Source organism: Anopheles merus, chromosome 2R (assembly GCF_017562075.2).
Source record: "Anopheles merus strain MAF chromosome 2R, AmerM5.1, whole genome shotgun sequence".
Lineage (NCBI taxonomy): Eukaryota > Metazoa > Arthropoda > Insecta > Diptera > Culicidae > Anopheles > Anopheles merus.
In genome coordinates, this window is record NC_054082.1 from 43,471,331 (window position 1) to 43,491,342 (window position 20,012).

General features: G+C 45.8%; 5 protein-coding genes and 1 non-coding gene across 9 annotated transcripts in view; 2 read left to right on the forward strand and 4 right to left on the reverse strand.

Annotated features, from left to right (window-relative positions):
• Nucleotides 1-654: 654 nt before the first annotated feature.
• On the reverse strand, nucleotides 655-4,019 carry LOC121590146. Its single transcript, XM_041909572.1, has 4 exons — nucleotides 3,559-4,019; nucleotides 1,633-1,743; nucleotides 1,096-1,557; nucleotides 655-1,026 (listed from the first exon to the last, which is right to left on the reverse strand). Exons 1-4 carry the CDS (start codon nucleotides 3,724-3,726, stop codon nucleotides 874-876), a joined length of 894 nt encoding a protein of 297 aa, XP_041765506.1. The 5' UTR covers nucleotides 3,727-4,019; the 3' UTR covers nucleotides 655-873.
• A 1,946-nt stretch (nucleotides 4,020-5,965) lies between these two features.
• Trnas-gcu lies at nucleotides 5,966-6,047 on the forward strand. Its single transcript has one exon. It is a non-coding gene; the product is annotated as a tRNA-Ser (tRNA).
• A 1,200-nt stretch (nucleotides 6,048-7,247) lies between these two features.
• Nucleotides 7,248-7,854, forward strand: LOC121589867. The gene is made up of 2 exons (XM_041909077.1): nucleotides 7,248-7,399; nucleotides 7,468-7,854. Exons 1-2 carry the CDS (start codon nucleotides 7,280-7,282, stop codon nucleotides 7,807-7,809), a joined length of 462 nt encoding a protein of 153 aa, XP_041765011.1. The 5' UTR covers nucleotides 7,248-7,279; the 3' UTR covers nucleotides 7,810-7,854.
• Nucleotides 7,855-8,483: 629 nt separating this feature from the next.
• Nucleotides 8,484-10,041, reverse strand: LOC121589865 (mitochondrial potassium channel-like). The gene is made up of 2 exons (XM_041909075.1): nucleotides 9,456-10,041; nucleotides 8,484-9,366 (listed from the first exon to the last, which is right to left on the reverse strand). Exons 1-2 carry the CDS (start codon nucleotides 9,939-9,941, stop codon nucleotides 8,911-8,913), a joined length of 942 nt encoding a protein of 313 aa, XP_041765009.1. The 5' UTR covers nucleotides 9,942-10,041; the 3' UTR covers nucleotides 8,484-8,910.
• A 409-nt stretch (nucleotides 10,042-10,450) lies between these two features.
• On the reverse strand, nucleotides 10,451-11,687 carry LOC121589866. The gene is made up of 2 exons (XM_041909076.1): nucleotides 11,112-11,687; nucleotides 10,451-11,030 (listed from the first exon to the last, which is right to left on the reverse strand). The coding sequence occupies exons 1-2, from the start codon at nucleotides 11,241-11,243 to the stop codon at nucleotides 10,575-10,577; spliced, it is 588 nt and encodes a 195-aa protein (XP_041765010.1). The 5' UTR covers nucleotides 11,244-11,687; the 3' UTR covers nucleotides 10,451-10,574.
• A 2,420-nt stretch (nucleotides 11,688-14,107) lies between these two features.
• Nucleotides 14,108-20,012, reverse strand: part of LOC121590981 (protein fem-1 homolog CG6966) — a 41,863-nt gene continuing 35,958 nt past the window's right edge. For 2 of the 4 annotated variants that reach the window (XM_041911216.1, XM_041911217.1), the window contains exons 2-7: nucleotides 17,556-17,916; nucleotides 17,235-17,453; nucleotides 16,966-17,152; nucleotides 16,258-16,894; nucleotides 15,926-16,165; nucleotides 14,108-15,840 (exon numbers count right to left, since the gene is read on the reverse strand). In XM_041911216.1, coding sequence (XP_041767150.1) covers nucleotides 15,655-15,840; nucleotides 15,926-16,165; nucleotides 16,258-16,894; nucleotides 16,966-17,152; nucleotides 17,235-17,453; nucleotides 17,556-17,916 — 1,830 coding nt within the window. In that variant the 3' untranslated portion in view covers nucleotides 14,108-15,654. Of the gene's footprint in view, nucleotides 15,841-15,925; nucleotides 16,166-16,257; nucleotides 16,895-16,965; nucleotides 17,153-17,234; nucleotides 17,454-17,555; nucleotides 17,917-18,854; nucleotides 19,469-20,012 lie in introns of all 4 variants that reach the window. The other 2 variants (XM_041911215.1, XM_041911214.1) reach the window with 2 other exon arrangements.

The window sequence follows — 20,012 nt, forward strand, 5'->3', positions numbered from 1 at the left end:
TAAAAAAGTACATGCTTATACCATCGCCTCATCTATCAAATCAAACATCGAAAGTTTCAAAGAAACATGTTTTTCTTATACCCTTCCCCTCGTTGGGTGGGTGGTTGACGCACCCGGGTCATCACCTTTCCGACCTAGCCAGCCTGTGTTAACAAGAACATCAAACACTTGTCCTGGCCGGCATGCACCATTAACCACGTTACAAGCCGGGCAACAAGCAAGCTGGGCCCAATTAGAGGAGGCGGCCCGCGGGAGCTAATTTGATTACAAATTTGTTAATTAAACTATCGCAACATTCACCCACTGTGAGTAACATTGTCCAGTCGGTGGCTTGATTGGCTGGATCGAGCTCCGGGTTAGTTTGGGGTTCGCTCGGAAGATGAAACAATCATCAAGACAGTGCGGCGACAACGAGTAATGAACGCTTCTCCAGAGCAAACAGCGCATCGAGAAGCAGCGATGGAGCTGATTGAGCATAATTAATTACACCCACTGTGTGTGCATAGTGCCTTTAACGGATGTCGTTTGTAGTTTTTTTTTCTCCTTTTTAGATTGTCTTCTGTACGACAATTACGTACGTATCCTGTTAGAGTCCAGAGTAATATTGAATTGATTATTATCTTTCATTTAAAAAAAATCACAAGTGTTTTTTTTTTACTTTTCGTTACTCGTTATGCAAACGGTATATTTTATTTCTTTCTGTAAGGCTTGCGAAGGCAATCGTTGAATTCTACACACACGAGACTTAAATGAAAGATGAACTTTGGAATGGAATAAAGACACGTGAGCACAAAACAAACATTTCGATCGTACATGAAGGAAGATGGCACTGACAAAAACTGCTGCTGCTATTAAGATGGCAATTTAAAACATTCAGTGCAACCGTTTGACTAGGGTTACGACGGCCAGAGCCGCAATGGCAAACATCGAAAAGTCACCGCGTGAGGCACCACTCTGGCAGACCTTGCGAACCGAAGTTGTCGACAGGCCGCGACGCCGCAACAGATTGCGGATGCTTTGAATATCCTGCGATAAGGACATACATTATTACCGACGTTCACCAGTTTCAGCAGTTTCCCCTCTTTGTCAACTCACCTCCGGTCCCAAGCTCATCGGCACACGCGACAGCACAATCGTGAACAGCTGACCACCGGGCAGACTCTGGCAGAAGTTGAGCACGAGCTGATTGTTGACCGCCTTCAGCACCTGCACCGTGCCGGTAAACTGAACGTACTGCAGCTGTATCATCGAGCCGGACTGCGGAGAGGCCGAGATCCAGAACCCGGGCATCGATGTGTTGTAACGCAGCGTGTACTCCAGCGTGTGCTCCGACTCGTCCCAAATCAGGCGTAGGTTTCGCATCGTGCGCGGTTCATGCTGCAAATACTGATGGCTGCCCTGCTGACGGCGCTGCTGGTTTTGCTGCTCGTACGAGCTGCTCGGGGTCCGACCGCCGTTCGTACCGTAGCCGTACGAGGTCGCAAAACGGTCATAGTTGGTACCGGACGGGTTAGTGCGGCCACCGTATCCCGTCGATTGATCGTATACGGAGGTTGTCTGGGTGGTGGGAGAATCGATTAGCATTTAATGCCGACGGTACGGCGATTATCCGTGGCTTATTGTAACACCTACCGCGTTCGTCACGTCTGCCAGGTGGATTACAACGCAAGTTCTGTAGACCGATTCGCCCTCCTCGCGACTGTCGTGCGTGATCACTTCGCTCCCATACCAGATGCCCATAATCTGTGGGAATAGGAGAATGGGTTGTGAAGTCCGATAACAGTAATATTTAGCTAGACACTAAGGACGGACAACGCATGTAGATGTGAGCGTTACTGATACTAAAATGTTTCTTTTTTCTATTCACTGTAGAGATAACTAAAGTAATGCAATGAGTTCAAATATTGAATTATATAAAAGGAGATTAAATATTGTGAAAATATTCAATGCAATACAATATAAAAATATTGAATCAGATTGAAAAAGATCAGATGATAATATTGTTTTAAAACAATCACACATTGAAATCCAATCAAAGGATATTCTATTACCCCGCTTGGTACGTAGTTTGATACAATAAAGTGTTATTGCGATTAAGAACATTTTTCATCAATTAAGATAATGTATGCCATAAACATTTTTTAACAAAATTAAACGATTTAATCAAAGCTTATTAATGTTAAAAACAAATAACCTTCATTTGACCACTAAATGGAGCTAAATTGTTAAATAGGCTTAGATCAATCAAATATTCATCTTTGTTTGGCTAATATGTAAGTATTTTTAATAGGATTTTAATGTGTTCATATTGATAAAGTAGTTTTTCACTTGGAGTTCATTTTATCAAACTATTATTATTTATTATCCGGCGCTACAGCCGCTTTGCGGTCTTGGCCTGCTTCAGGAGTGTCCGCAAATTTAATCAAATGATTTATTTTAATACAGGGGCCAAATTTTCGCTGATCTCCTAAACGTTTTTTAAACATATTTATTTGAACAAATATTCGTTCAAACCATGGTAAAACAAATTTGTGAACTAATATACAAACGGACCAATAAATCTATAAAAAAAAGTCTGTGTGTTCGGTTCAGTGACCTATGTGGAAAAAATGTGTTCCATACACACCGAACCACGTTTCTCCCAAAACCATCGCGAGCATTGTTGGGCAGAATCATCTTCCACTGTTACACATCCCAGACAAACGATATCTGCTAAACGCCGCACTGTAAGCTACCTTCTCCCCATCAATGAATGTTCACAGCGAGCGATCGTTTTCTGCCATAAGGTTAATTGAATCGACCAAAAAGGCCAGCCGGGCACGGATGAAGCATAAGTGTCATAGACGACTCCGGGTGTTGACGGTTATGATGCAGCGATAATCGTGCACGGAACACCCATCGTGTCATAATTGCTATCACTGGTTTACAACAAAAAAAGAGGATGACTCTATTATTACGATCGTTTTCACTTGAAATGAAAGCATTTTCGCTGCGCTTTACAATGATCTTACGTGATAAGACCGATTAAATACAAAAACACACTCACACTTTTACACAAACCTGCTAACAACAACTATTGGTATTGCATTACATTACTGCATCGTGAGATCATCCGAAACATACATTCACATACACAACGGTACTTTATGAATTCGCATTGATCATTTGCATTAACCCAAGGCTGACGCGTTCGCACTTTTTTAACATCCATTCAATGTTCATGAGCCGACAAAACCGAACGCCTTCATTGAAGCATGCACTATTCGGTGGGAAATGCAACCAAAACCACCAACTTGCTCCATGAAAGCGAAACTAAATGCAAACCGCTCTAGCAAACGGGAAGAGCGATCAACTGCAGTGCGTGTGAAGCTTTCCGATGCACCCCAGCGAGAGAATACGGGGTGAAAAAACGTTAAAACGATCGCCCAGTGTAGCTGTACTGGACGACGATTGGGTTAATTTAACGTCCGCATGAAATCATGTGTGAACATTGTCAGCTATTGTCGAACGATCGTCGAAACACGGCATAGAGAAGCAGCAACTTCCACCCAGACCTACCTGGTCAATGTCGAGGCCATGCTGGGGATTGAAATCCGTACAGTGCTGCGAGGGAGCAGTGCCACGGTTTTCTGCCGAACTGGATCCATACCCTTGCGGGACACTTCCGGCAGACGCGTGCTCCAGCACCAAACCACAAAAGACAGCCAACAGCGAATGGAGGATCATTTTGTTGCTGTGCACTTTCGTCACTTGTTGTTGTTTGTTTTATTCTCGTTTTTGTCGATACACTTTTATTCGTTGCTTATTCCTACGCGAACGTTCACAATCTGATTACGGAGAAGGCCTTGAAACTGTTAATCACTTTGCACGCTACTACTTCCCAACATAACGCAGCTTAACCCACACTTCTCTATGGTTGGCAGAAGCTTCAACGCATCAACGATCGAAACACAAGCGAGAACCGACACCGAACCGACGCCGCAAGAGATGACATCTGACTGAACGCGCGGCCCGCTGAAAACGCCGTTTTTGTACCGTGCGCGGTACCACCGTCCTGCTGCTAGCTAATCGCAATCGAAAGGGAGCACACAATGGGTGCGCTGGAACAAGCGTGAGCAAAAGCATGTTAGAGAGAGAGAGAGAGAGAGAGAGAGAGAGAGAGAGAGAGAGAGAAGTAATGTTTGTACTCATTCCCAATGTTCTCTTTTTAAAACGATTCTCCCCTTTGCTATCCCCTTGGACACGATGGTGCTCTGGTGCAGCGGCCAAAGAAGCGGCCAGCTGTATGAGTGTGTGTGTATGTTCACGGCCAGGAATCGCACCCGAATTAGTCAAGGTTTAGGTTTGGGGTCAATGAGGGAAGCCAACCGAACAAAACAACGTTTAGCCCGCCGATACAGAAAGTGAAACCATTTCCCTCCCTATAGGGCGTCCTTTTTGGTTCAGAAGTGGTCCCATGGGAGGACGAGCATGGGGCGCAATGTGTGCAATGGGGCGTCAATGACGCCCGGAGGGACGGAGGCGCTCGTGTCGCCCGTTTGGCGGGAAAAGTTCTACGCACGGCGCAGTAGTTATTGTTTCTGCGATGCAGACGAGGAAGGCCCGATATCCCCGCGAAGCACAAGCGGTGGAGATGTTTGCAAAGGAGAGCTGGTAGAAGATGAATCGGTTCCGGATAGTGCAAATAGGGCCTGTTTTACTTTTATGGTGGTATGATTTTGGCAATTGGCTTCAGACACGTCGCGCAAATGGCGAAAAGGGACAGCCGTGTGCTGAATTTTGGCTTGCTGCTTTCGGAGATTTGGGTGAAAATTTGCTCACGCTGCGAGTGGTTTTCTATGGCTAGTAACTTGATGCGCATGCTGGATGTAACGACGGTAACCTAGTTTTTCTCTTCAACATTATCGGACAGATTTAAGATAAGAATAGTGCGCTATTCGTTGAACAAAATCTTTTTTTTTTATTAGTGAAGTTTCATGTCGGTTTCAGCAAATGTTGATAAACATCATTCCATTTTAAATAGATTTTAATACTCTGTTCGTTTAGGGAGTTTGTTTGCCCTTGTTGCCTTGGTCATTAGAACTCTTAGAACCCTTTCAATGGCACAATAACTATCACGCAAACACTCAAGGGATGGATTCTTGGACATTCTTGGAACCTTATCATTGGTTCATACACTCATAGTGCTAAGAAAGTTGAGTTGTATCATTGCTGCTCGTAAGCCAAGGTCTTTGACGTAAGCATTTAAAATGTCTATCCCAGAAACACGCAAACCACACCACGCAGCAAGTAAAGCTCATCGAAAATAATGTATTCACTCGATCAAACTATATAACGTGCATACGCAAATTAGATTACTTCTGAGCGGCCAACCTCCCGACTGCTGGAAAGCCGATGCAGTTGCTCTACCATGCAGTTGCTGGAAGTCATCGTCTCGCAACACGCGTGACTCACTGCCATCGCTCCAGCACTCGTTGCGCTATCTGCCACTTGCGGGGAATAGCGTTCTGATCGCATCAAAAACATCTTCTCCTCCACCCGCTCGTCGTTTAAATGATGAACACGTTGATGTGTTTTGGTCGGCCACCACAGTCACCATCACCACGACACGCCATTGTATGCCTTGTATGGGTGAAATTTAATTTAATAAACTGGACAATTAAACAATACTCCAACCCGTTGGCCCCCTTTTAGCAGCGGAGTTTGTTCGGAAACCGAAACGATTATCACACTGTGGATGTCTGGAAGGAATATGTCTCAAAGGAGATGTTTAAATACCCTGTGAGAGAGACGCAGGAGGATATGCCTTTTTGCAAAATATCTTCTCATCCCATTCTTTGTGTAGTGACTTTAAGATTTCGAAGGCTCGCAGTAAAAATTATGACCATTAGGGTGCGAAGGCGTGCGAGAGAGAATCCAGAAAAATAGGCTACTAGTAGGTAATAAGCTTTCCCCATCCAACTGCGACGAGGTGGCCGAGTGGTTAAGGCGTTGGACTGCTAATCCAATGTGCTCTGCACGCGTGGGTTCGAATCCCATCCTCGTCGGGCAATACGAAACATTTTTATAGTGTAATATAATAAATCGTGAATATTAAATTGTATCTGGTTAACGACGGAGAAAAGAAATAAGTTCCAAATAAATTGATGAAATTGTGATATTAAATTTAATAAAAACATCCATAGTTTGTTTGTATAACATTATCGGCCCTCGTAAAGGTGAGTGCGGGATAAAATTGAAGGAATACACTTTACCCACCCTTACCATACCTGTACCCTCTACCGTGAGAGTTGTAATCTTCTCAAATAATCTTCTAAGTCATTTAGCAGCATCACGATTTTCGCGCTTTCTACGGTGCTTTGTGAGAATGCCTCAAAGCATTCAAAAATAACTCATCCCAACTGGATGGTTTTCTCCATATTGTCAAGGTTTTTTGGCACTCCCCCCTGTCCTTCCGTTATTGTTGATTAATGTGTCAGTCAAATTCTCACTGTTTGGAAGGAAAAACAAATTTTCCTTCCAAGTTTTTGAAGTTCAATATTTGATCTGTGCGCAAAATACAGGCAATGTCTTCCAATAGCAAATAGTTGCTATACAGATAGGGGTTGGTTTGGGCTAGTTGTTTGTATGAAGCAATGTTTATGTGTTTTTCGTTTACTCACGATGAAGTGGAAATTCGGAACATATACCTCGCAACTAGTGAGGCATTTTTTTCATTAGTTTGCTAGTTACTCTTGGCTGCAAATAATGACGCAAGAACAGGTATCGTTGTCTAAGCTGTCAAGAACGGCGTTCCTTTTCTCAGCGTATTGACCTGTTGTTTAATTGTTTTAGGCTCCACCAGACATTTGTTGATCAGTTACCATGACAAACGAGAGTTGCTGAATGTAAATTTTATGTTATTGATAAATAGTTTTGCTATCGATAATAACAACGCTACAATTGTTCCTCACTAATGTTTTATTGCACCTTGCCGCGGTGCATTCCGTTTCTACCGCTGTTTCACTCTCGTCTGCCCCATACGTGCATCGAAACGTGCGCCCATTGCCCATTGCCCAAAACCCTCTTATCATGTTCGGCGTGACGAGTTCCGCCCCGGCTGGGTGCACGCGGCTAGGGCCAAGTGGGAGCTTTATCAGGCACCGAATGAGGAAGGACAGAGACATAGAGCAAAAAGTCAAATACTTCACACATTAATCGGTGTGCTTAACACGAGAGAGAAAAGGAGAGAGAGTAATCACATTATGCGCGGCTCCGTGTTCTAATCTAATCATGTCCGATGGGGGAATGTTATATTTGTTTACATCGTGCTGTACCTTTGTTCGATTCGCCAGTTCTGTTCTCTCGCAGGCGCCAGACGCTACCGAACTGGCTGACATCCGGAATCGCCCGCAACCAGGTCCGGTATTGATCAAAGTGCAAATACGGTGGGCATGTAATTGGCGTTGGTTCCTGTTGCCGTTATAGAAAGCCGTTCCTCAAACCCTAACCCACTCCGACGACACATTGCACGCGAGCAAGGATACGATGGCACGTCACACACTCTGCCCTGAGGGCAGCTCGCTTGTGGCCACTGCCAAGCAGCGTGCCGAATCGTTCGATTTGCTCGACGAGCTGGAACTGTTGCTGCACCGGAAAGGACGTTGGCCGGTGTTCCTCGTGACCTTGATTGCGTTGGCATTGTGTTTCCTCGTGGTCGGTTTACTGATGGCCACCGGGATCATGTTGGTGACGTTCCTGCTGTTCATCTTCAACATCGAACCGCCAAACGAGACAACCAGTTGCCTAAATTGGCGGGGGGATTTTTAAAATGTACCGCTAATTGTTGCAATACAATAAATCTGCTAAAACCTACAGCGATGGGCTTGTGCTGGTTTACTACGGACGATCCTTGCCATCTCGAGCGACGCTTTACTAAGTCGACTTGTGTCAATCATCAACTGTGCTCGAGTGCTTAGCGTGAGGAGATTAGATCCAATTGTATTTTCGTGATGCAACGGCGGAAATTGAATTTAATCGACCGGTTCCCATTGCCGGCTCTTTATGGGACGGTTTTAATCGTCCCGGGCGACCAGACGAGGCCAGATACCACCTACGCGTCTACGGAAACCGGGTCAAAAAAAGCGCAAACCAAAACTTCACCAAGCCAAACCGGGCCACCGAGTGATGGGCACACTTTGATGGGGGGAAAACACTATCTACCCGACGGCACGAGCGCGACACAACGGTTCAGTGAGTATTAATTAAAATAAGCGTGGGCACTGACTAGCCCTTCCAGCGGCAGATGATGAATCGAGGATGTCGTGTTTTGTAATCCGAAAAATCCAATAGAAGAACTGGACGATGAAACAAACCAAAGCGCTTGGTTGTCCGTGCGGTAAGGTTGAACCCTTGAATACTCTTTGACCTGCAGCAGAAGGAGTCTCGTCAATGGTTAGATCAAATACAATATAAAGATCCCTCTGTTAGTTAAATGCAACTCAAACTAAATAGAAAAACGAAAGCCCATGCCCAATCATGCCCAATTTAATAACACAACCCAAACCACCACCATAAAACACATTAAACTGTGATACTTTTGCTTGAACTGTAAAACACGTTCAATGAAAATAATTATTATATTTCCATTCCATATCGCGTGTATCGATCATATCGTTCCTATACTACCGTACCAAATATGCAATCACGCCCTGTAAAGTCAACAAATGCAACAATCCTGTAAATTGTTCAAAGCATCTTAAATGCTCTTAGTCGCAAGGTTTTAATGGTTCAGGTTACCCGATACTATAACACAGACCTAAGCGTTTGGTAATCAATTAAATTCTGTCCAGCTGAGTTTCGAAGCCGGGGCAAATCTGCCACTACCAAAAAGTTCCACATCGGTATACCGATAAAGTAACCCCCCCTTCGCTATGCTTTTGGTATGAAAACACGAGCGAGTCGCGACAAATGCCGCCGGAAGTACCCGCCCCAGGACTCGGCCGAGCTGCGTGCCACTCGGCGCTGCTCAGCTACCCGTTTCTCGCTCAAATAACGGTTCCATTCAACGTTCATACGTCCGATGGACGTCTCTAAGCTCACCAGCTGCTTCTCCATGCCGGCCAGCTTCCGATTGTTTTCCTCCGCCGCTTTCCGTATCGTTTCAAACTGGGTGTTGCGGAAGTAATAGTTTATCGAGGTGGCCACAATGCCCAACAGTGCCCCTACTCCGGACGCAATGATTGACCAGTACTTTACGTTGTTCGCCTGCGTGCGTTCCTTCTCGTGGGACGTCTTGACCGCTGCCGTCAGGTGCGAGAACAGTTCCCGCTCCTCCTGGTCGATGATTTGAAAGATTTGGTTCTTCTCCTTCTCCCGTGCGAGCACCTGGAAAAGATTACGAAACCGAACAAATGTGTGGAGAATGCATGGAATGGCCGTGGACGAAGTATCAAATGGTAAAGCATTTCACCTACATCAAACTCCTGCTTGATCAGCTCCACGTAACGATGCTCCCCCCGCGTTGCCTTCTGCAGCTCGATGTGAATGTCCTGCAGCTGTTTGCGCACCAACGTCAGCTCCAGCAGGATGTGCCGTCGACGTTCCTGGACGAGCTGCAGCTGGTCCTGAATTTCGATCACCTTGTTCTGCGCTACTTTCACCTCGTTCATACCGCTAAACTCGTCGTAGAATGATTGTGCCTCGTACAGCTTGCTTTTGGCCAGATCGACCAAGCTGATACGGCGCAGGGCCACATCCGTGCCATGCTTTGGACTTGGCCGTTTTGTCACCTGCTCCGATGCGATGGTGTAGTACTGGAAGGACTCTTTTTCCTGCGCACCCGAATCGACTGCCTTAGCCCGGTCCGCTAAACAACGGAATGAAATTATGTAATTTGCACGAAAACATGACTGGTTTAGTCCATGCATGCTGCAGCAGACAGTAACTCGTGACGTGAACATCGTTTCAGCAGTCTTTTACACTTAATTCCGACACAAAATGCACCCTTTTCTCGTCGATGAACAATGTAGTTTTACATTGTATGTTGTTTTGAAATACGTTTGCCAAAGTTCTGTCAAATGCCGGTACATTCGACAGGGATCGTACACCATAGTTCGACTCTACAATTACCTATTTAATTTGTGATTTCAAAAACTATCAACGATAATATAAAATAAATTCAACAACTACCATGCAGCAAATTATGTTTGAATAATGTCTCGTATAAATGCCTGATTAAAATAAATATTCCTGTTTCGTACCTTCTATCCAACGGTTTAAAACCCCTGCAATAACAAACCCTTGTTCAGTGAAAAAGATGATACAACTCATTGTTATCTCCCGTGGTTTGCAAAAATGTCCGTTTAAACAATTGTTAGGAGGTTTTGTGTTAACTTTGTATTACATTATAATACAATTCTAATACAATAAAATTCCCAATGTGTAAAAAGAAATATCATTATGATTATATTCTTCCAAAATATATGGTAAATCCTCCTTTACAAAATGTGCTTCGGAAATATGCTTAACCTCTGCCGTTGTAAAACTATGAAATGAAATGTCGCCAATGAATTGTATACACCTAATCCGAACTGTTATGGATTTTTAGGAAATATGTACCGATAAAGCCGAACAGGTTGACGATATAGGCTGCTTCCCCATGACTCGGTGGACTGTTTCGGCAGCAGGTATCCGTACAGCCGGCCCGGCTGGCGATACAAATAGCTTCCCCAGGATTCAGTCGAAGCTGTCGCTTTGCGTGATTTCTCCTCCTCCACATACTCCAACACCGTCTGAAGCATCGTGCTTTGCTGCATCATGTGGTTCTGTACCTTGGCGTCTTTGTAGTGATTGTACCCGGCGTTTCCTGCGAATCCAATCACGGCCACCAGTGTGGTGAGAAATAATTTCACCAATCGAAGCGTGTTTGCTTCATGGCGCTCCTTCGCATGAACCTCGTTGAGGGCGTGTGTTAGCTGCATCAGCAGCAGTTGGTGTTCGTAGTTCAGAAGCCCTATCAGTCCATCCAGGCGCTGCTTCTCTGATAACAGCTGCAATAGAGGAGGCGAGGAATATGTAAATATTCCAGTATGTAAAGCGGTAACCCTGTTACGTGAGTGGCAAGTACGTACCTTGAATTCTTTTTTCAAAAAGTCTAAGTATTCGATGTCCTGATGCGTTACATTTTGCTGTGAGCTGTTCAGTTCCGCAAGTTGCTTCTTCACCTCTATGAGCTCCAGCTCGCTAGTGTTCCGTTTGTCCATTACGATGTCCAGCTTGTGCTGCAAATCGCTCACTTTGCTTTGTGCCTCCTTCACCTCACTGTTACCCGTAAAGTCCTCGTAAAAATGCTTAATGTTGAAATCATAAGCCTTCCTTGCTCGGCGAAACGTAGCTTGAGGGAACTCTGACCGTGCGTTACAAAAGGATGAGCAAATCCTTCAGGGAAGCTATCATATGATATTGATTTACCACTGCCCTTTGAAAGGTTTCCCTGATGTGTAGTGATGAATCGGTTGTAGCTCACCGGCAGTGGATTGATTATTAACAGTTGGGAGTACATACGAACAGCATCTTTGCATATCATTTCTCGCAAAGCCATGATGCGTTTCGTGTTGTGCTAACGGAAAGTTCTCTAAGCAAGCAAAACTTTGCAGAAAGAAAAGCCGGCTATCGATGTTGGCCCTACATATTTTTTAAAAACTGATAAACAATGACGTTTCCATCGAAATCCAGCAACAACCAACCCGATGAAAAACTTATTGGTTAAGAACAGGAACATCTCTTTGCTAGGGTCAATCTACACGATTGCGTTTTGAATGTTCAATTGTATTACAGGCGGTCTCCGAGATACACGGTTAATGGGGACCAAAAACGGCTCCAAAATACCGCGTAACCGTGCAACCAGACTTATAGAGACAATTTCACGCCGTGATACATGAAAAATAGCCAAAATCAACATGGCTGAATCATTTCACGCCCAAATACAAAGTAGGTATAATGTACAGATTGGCCGAACGATTTGACAACTATCCAAGGGCCACAGATTAAGTTTTAACGACTGGAAAATCAAATATCCATAGAAAAAAACGGAAGCTCCATAGCTTAACTGGTTTGCTCAATAGATGGCGTATTGCAACTCATCTTTATATTGCTGTCCTTTTCTTGCAATTTGTTACACCTAGCTTCATCTAATCATGGCCTATATACCCTTCTGACAATTGCAACAATTCGTGCGTTCGACGAAATTAGCTCATTTCCAAATTTATGAATAAAAATCAGGCAGCTCGTGTTGCTCGCTTTGAACTGTGAAGTTCACGAGGGCGTCGAGAGTTTGTGCCTGTATATTGAGCTACAACCGGACTGAGCTAAGTTTGTCAAACGCCTGAATTGTCACATTCGTCCCGCGTGAAATAGCTCTGAAAGTATGTTCGTGAAGATTGTAGAGAACCCTGCATTTGCGTTGATATGTGTCTTCGTAAACTACTGAATATCGTTTTGTATAAGGCTCGGATTAAGCGCCACAGATTAAGCTCAAACCACTGGAAAATCAAATATCCATAGAAAAAAAAAACGAATGTTTCACTGAGTTGCTAAATAGATGGCGTTTAATTACTCATTTGACCCAATAACCTATTTGTTTTTTTGTTTAAAAACACAGAAAATAATTCAAAATGTGTTCAAATTTATTTTTTGAGTTCGTCATTAATCTGGCTCGTAAATAAACTGGGCAACTCGACTGTTTCTGGTGAAGCAGAAATATCACACGAGTCTAGCAGCTCTATTTGTAAAATTGAGCTACTTTTTGTCGCGCGAGCCGTTGTCGCTCTATGTCTATTTGAACGGTTATCCGGCGCTCTAGCACCAATCGAACACCACATCGAACATGAAAAATGTATGGGATTTGACATGTTTGTCTTGTTTGTTTGTTTGTGTCTGACAGTGCACCTCCATATGATTATATGGGTTTGTTCGTGTCGGATGTCGTGTTCGATTGCAGCTAGAGCGCCACCTTAGATTTACTAATTTACTTCGTAAAAATAAATGCATGAAGTGCATACCTATTTTCGGAATGAAAATAATGTATATAAACCGATACTTGTGATGCCTTTTTTTATTTTTTGTATGACATATTGTTCTGTGTTTTGTATGATACTAAAATATTTTTCACATTTCCAGTCACCATTTCTTGCTTGACCGAGAATTAGAATCATTTCACCTGATAAAGCAATATACTACCAAAGGGAAGTTTCTTTTAATGACTGGTGGTTTATAGTCTTCTACGCGTGATGTATACATTGAATAATCCTTTTCGCTATATTTTGATTCACTTATGTAACATTTATACTCTATTTGACCATGTATGGGCGTTTTCAATCACGACATTGTAAACATTCTCTATTCCTCAACAACGCCACCAGTTCCATTATCACTTTGTTTCGTTACACCTTTTTCGCTAGATCTTGTTTATTTATGTTAGGTCATCCCGTATCTCGTACTTCTAACGATATAGCAGCTTGTTATGTAATGAAGTTCTCATTATTGTTTCTCCACAAAATGTACATAAAAACTCGGTGCCAATATAAACTACAGCACGCGCGCAGCAGCATGTCGCGCAACCGAACACAGCACACGTGGTCGGTGGTCTTAGCTGATGAACGAATGACCACACGACAACATTTACCATTCAGCAGTTAGCAATATTTAGATTCGTCCTACGATACTCGTTATTTAAAAAGCCTGCTTCTGTAGTTGCACCAACTAAGGCAGTCGTGTGGTTGGTGATCGTCAAAAACATAAACCAAAACTATGTCCACCTCATGTTAGCACCGTCCATCACACCTTTATCCGGAGCTGGAGAAACAGCGGCAACATGTGTGTCGGGTTCAAACACTCCTGGCAGTACTGAAACTCTCTAATATCTCTTTTATGCTAGTCTAGTATGTGATAAGTGTGAGGGGCCGGGCTAGCCCACTGCTTGTATGTGTTACTCACTGAACCATTCACAGGGGGGTCGTCGTTTAACTCATGTGCTTAGCTCGCTTCCTATTTTCTTGATGCGTACAACCAACCATCATCTCAGCATATGTCCTTTGCGGGAAGTATGATGCACCGTATATGGCATTACTATAATGTGAGGTTTCGTTTATTGAGGAATTTGCTTAAAACACGAGATCTATTATGAACTAAAAGCAGACAAAAAAGCAGAACCAAAGATAATATGTTTGCTCTCTCGCCAAAACGCATCTCTCACGAACCGTTTTTACGATTTTGCACTTCAATACCTCTCTGGCCGTCCTTCTCTCGTCGCTATCACACGGTTTTGAATCATTATTAACAGAAAGCTTCTAGCAGTGGGGTGAGAGGATCTACGGCAACCACTGTCCGTTCGCTGGCACCCTTGCTTGTACTCTATGAACGCTCCATCATAAAGCCTTCCCACCGCACGAATTCTCTTTACTCTCCTATCCACTATCTACTCATCGTCTTCTTAAACATTAAAACCAACTCTTCTGGCAAATCTCACATAATTCAACTTTTCATGTACCTTTCATGCATATTCTATGTTTGCCTTTTTTCATTGGACACAGTGTGCACCGTAAATACTAAACTTGAAATTTCATAATTGATCTAACATAACGATAGCGTTTTGACAAGTTAATGAAAGTATCTTTTTCTGGACGAATTTCTGCAACATTTTCGGGGAAGTATTTAAAAACAAAATGGTTGAGTCCTAACATTACTTTGAATCAATCAGTAAAGAAGTAAAACAAATATAAAAAAAAGCCAAAAACCAATCCACGAAAAGCTGTCGTTGGCAAACATTCCCCTCATTTGGTGTTACGTTTGTTTGCCGAATTTCTTGTTCAAATAAAACTGCTCCAACACCAATCTACCAACGGAAAAACGTGTTACGAAACAAACATATCGATCTGCATACGATGGTCACTGTGCTCGAAAGCGTTACATTTCAACATTGTGCAGCACACATGATCACCGTTAGCGGGACGATCTTCGAGGAAAACGGTTCAACTTTCTGCTCACCTTAACGCAGCAGCTGCACCGAAATGAAACATGAAAGGAAAGCCCTGTTGCATCGTCGATGTCACCAGATCACTCCAAAGCCGTTTTGATGCATGCTCAAATCGTTGGCTGATCATCGGACTGCCGAAACTCATCTCACATCGTAGAGTCGTTGCGCAGACTGGACCGTACTGCTGTTTGCTTCGGATGTGTCCGTTCAAATGAATTTTTGGCCGCGGCCGTTAGCTCTGACAGCCAACCTCACGGAACGCTTCTGCACTCTCTATCCCTCTTTCTCTCCCGTACGCGATCCCTACAATCGCTACTTTTGATCACACTAATGGCAGCGAATGATGATTTGCACCGAAACGTCTCGCTCTTCATGGGCATTCTCGTATTACCCTCCCGTTTGCTGCAGTATCATCCCAAACGTCCCAAAACCACCTTGGGGATTGTGGTAGCGACGGTTCCAACCCTTTCTAGCGAATGGTTGTAACTTTGAATTCACTTTGCATAGCCTATCTATTTCTACTCGCCACTGCTCGCCACTGCTCAGTCGATCATGCGGCTGTAAAGCTATGACCCCCCTCCCGTCGACCCGACGCGTCAGGGATCGAGCCTGTGGTAACCCGGAACGGCATGAACGAAGCGTTAGTGCGAGTCAACGAACGCGTGCAAGCACTTGGGAATCTCTTCCTGACAGTTGATTGCGTAACGCCTAATAGCACGGGCCGCCAGACAGGATAGCCGGGTGTACTTGATTGGGTTGACCAGCTCGTGCAGCTGCTGGTTTTGCAACAGTGACTCGAAACAATCGCCGTCCACATTTCGCGTATCCTGCGTTGAGGGAGAAAACGAAACCGTACGATTAGCGACAAACTTCTTCATACTGCATGTGTGAGGTTTTCACACAAACACCTACCAAATGGGCACCATGCTCTAGCAAAATTTGTGCCAGCTCTGGCGGGCAGGGCCGGCTCAGGGCAGCCAGATGCAGCGGCGTGTTACCGTCATCGTCCTGTGCGTTTGGATCGGCTCCTACCTGCAGCAGAGCCTTGGCGAGTCGCGCCGACGGTAGCTGACACACGGGATATCGTCCGACCAGGGCCGCATCCTTGTAGCAAGCCAGATGCAAAGCTGTTCTACCCGTTTGCGATACAAACTGTGGGGAAGGAAAGCGAAACCGGTCAGAACATGCTGTTCCTTGCAGCAGCAGATAGAAATTCATTAATAGAAACCGCCTTCCGTACATACCTTTAAGCTCACCAAATCGTACAGTGCCTGTAGGATCTGATGCTTCATCTCTGCGCTGCACAGCTCCTCCTCCTCGTCCAGCAACCGCACCAGCAGACAGGCCAGATGCAGCGCAATCACCAGCGCCCTGCTGAGCGCACCATGGTCCCGCTCGTGGTATGCCAGCTTTTCAAACATCTGCTGGCCGAGCTGCACCTCCCGGACCGACTTCTTGAACACGACCAGCATGTCGGAGGTTTCGATCGGCGGTACAATGCGGCCGCGCGTAATCGGCCGACCGACCTCGCCCAGCATGTAGCTAAACAGCTCGGCGAACGACAGCAGGGACGACTGGGTCATCGGGTTGAGCGGTTCCAGGATGCTCTGCTGCATCGACAGTGCGTACGTCCACAGCTCGATGCACCGGTCGAACCGGCCCGAGTCGGCGTACACGGCACCGCGGAACCGTATGTAGTAGCTCGTGTCCGGATGCACCGGGCCCAGTATTCGCTCGCGGATCAGCAGCGCCTGCATGCGCATCTCGTCCGGGTCCATCACCAGCTCCTCGAGCATGCTGAGATTGTTCACCTCCTGCACGTAATCGTACGGGGACAGTGGTTCGCGAGTCGGTTTCGGCAGTACGGGACTGTTGTTGTAGCTGCAGTGGAAAGCAAACATATGTGTTTTGTGTTAATCCGTGGCCGCGACATAGTCGAACCGCCTGCTTACCGATCCTCCATAGCACGCTTCCAGAACGATAGTGCTCCAAGCATATCGCGCTTCTTGTCGACATATGTAGCACCGAGCAGTTCCAGGGCGGCGATCCTATCCTCGCGCGACACGAACGGTAGCTTGATCAAGTGTTCCACGATCGGCAGATGTCCGGTAACGCTCGCTGCCAGCAAGGGGGTCATTCCTGAATGCGATACATGGGAGGACGGATCATAATTAGCAAATATGTTCGCTATTGGCAAGTGTGGTGGGTGAATCACGCTTACCGTAAGAATCGACATCCATCGTAGCACCGTGCTGCAGCAGCAGCTGCAATATCTCCAGCGAACCTGACTCGGCGCAATCGTGCAGGGCCGTGTTGCCTTTCACGCTACGCCGGTTTACATCCGTTTTGAGCGAGAGCAAGTATTGTGCGATTTTAAAGTGTCCCTTGTAGCAGGCGATCATCAGACAGGTGTGTCCGTGCCGGTTTGCGACCTCGATGTCTGCCAAAAGGAAAAGACAAAGAAAACACAACAAACAAACAAACATTACATTAGAATACGTTCGTCGAAGTGAAGGTCGCCGAGGAGTAGCCGATAACCTACCTGCACCTTGCGATACGAGATACTTCACGATTTCATAGTGCCCATCAAAACAGGCCGCCCGGAGCGGGGTACTGTTCGTTTTGGTCGTACTGTTCACTTTGGCACCGTTTTGGACTAACAGCTTCACGATGTTCGTGTGACCGGCGGCCGACGCGCACCACAGCGGCGGTGCGCCCTCGATCTTTTCCCCGTCGAATATGACGGAACCGGCCTGCTCGACGTCGGCGTGGCAGCGCTTGATCAGGTACTGCACCACGTCAAAGTGACCATTGCGGCACGCAATTAGCAGTGGTGTGACGCCGTTTGTCTTCATCGTCACCAGCGTCTTGAGGTCGTTCGGCATCAACCTGGAGGTCCATTTCTGCAACGAAGATTCGAAAAGAGGTGACCCTTTAGTAACTGTGCGCTCATGTGATAATTTAATTTGCTCTAAGCCTAAAACAGTGAATACAGAACAGAGGAGCCGAAGTGACTGCTTGTTTGCATTTGCGAGATCCGGAAGAGCCAACGGTATGGCCACGGTACCGTGAAGGACTTTAGCACCACAAAATCAACACTATTAACCCTCACAAGCATAGCGCCCAGTCTTCTCCAGTCTTGCTCTTAGCTCTTCGGGCAAACAGTACCACACACACGCGCGTACACGAGCGCTTCAGATCAGATCACCGTCACGCTGTCCGAAAGGACCCACAACACAACCGGTCAGTCATTTCAAGCGCAGTAATCGTTTGAGTAAATATTGTGAACCCACCATCCGGGGGAAAAGTTATCAGCAGGGCGGCGCGGTGGCACATTCTATCTGCTGATACAACCTTTACCGAAGGGGCGACTTCTCCTGGGGAGCTGCTTATTGATGATGCTACTGGCGCACTGGCCGCCTTAATCATTCAGCAGCTATCGCCCCCTGTGCTCCCGCAGTGCAGTTGATGCATCATCGTAGTAGAAATATTTAGTTTTTGTTTTCATGCAAATATAAACACAACAGAATCCGTTCGAAGTAAAAAAATGCTTCGATTTGCAACGTGTTGGGACGTTCCAATCGTAGTTAGATTATCCGTCACTGCCGCATTGTGCGCGAAATGTTAAAGATTGATCTATTCGTTGATTTTTCTTTGTGTTTTAACAGCTCCCACACACACACATTGCGCTTGAGACTCTCGCGTTGCGCAAAACACCGATCACGCTCAGAAGCACGAGAATGAATTTTCCACCTGTTTTTTGTTTTTTCTCTCACACGCAAGCAAAGCAAAGGTGCCCTTGTGCCCTCCTCAGCACCAGCACGCATGTACCGCCTCTTACCATAATGTCTTCCTCCTGCTGCAGGAACTCTTCTTCGCCCACGATTCGGAACCGATGCTGCATTTGTCGCCGACGCCTGTTAGCGCCCTGCTCCGGTGGGACATTTGCTGGTATGGCGGCTACGGCCGCTGGTGGCGCCGCCGCCTCCACCGGTGGAACGACCCTCGGCGCTGGTCCATCGACCTCGCGCACCGGATACGCCAGGTAGCGCTGATAGTGGCCGAAACGGCGGAAGTTCACCATTCTGAGGAACGCTCGCAGCAGCGTACATTTGGTGCGTCGTCGTCGGCGTTTCAGCGTGTGCACGATAAATGCCCTCAGTATCGCATTGATTAGCATAATGCACTGTACACTTTATGAACGATGGGGGGAGGGCACGATATAGCAGAAGGTAATGTTTTGCGCTTGTCACGATTTTCACAACTGCCCTGCGGCTGCTGTCCTAGGCACATACGGGCGCACGGCAAATACCTTCATTTCACACAGGTTTCAACCTAATCTAAAAAGCTCATCGCGACACTATCACACACTGCAAGGAACAGCAAAGGTGTTAATAGCTTGGGCACAGAATAACACAACAACAAAAAACTGGATAAACATGCGCAGTTCTCGAACTGGAATGAAAAGTAAAAACGTTCGTCACGACCAATTTCAAAGAAGCTGCGCGCTGTTGGAATGTCTCTCTCCGCGCTGGAATGACGCATTCACACTGATCTCACACTGCCCTATTCTCGCGATGAAGTGGTTTTACCGCGATGAGTCCTTCTGCCGCATATCAAAATGCGAGGTGGATCTATTACTCATGTATCACAAAATGGAGCGGCTTTCTATCCATCTGAAAATAGCGACTTTCATGCGTGTTGCGCGCATAGCCAACTACTAAACGGCCACGCTGGGACGCCTGTAGAAGCTTCACTTCCAAAAGCAGCGGATGTTGTGGTGCAAGGTCACTCCCTTCGACCACTCTCTTGTCCGCTGCTTGCGGGGACCGACCAGCTAGCTGTGTGGGACAGGTTTTGTATTGTCCAACAGCACCAACCCTCCTAAAGGTGCAAGGTCATCGTACGAATGCGACTGCAACCTTCAAAATTAGGAACTGCTTAAAACTGTAAACTGCCACATTTGAGAGTTCGCTTTTAGGAGAGAATATTTGGTTGC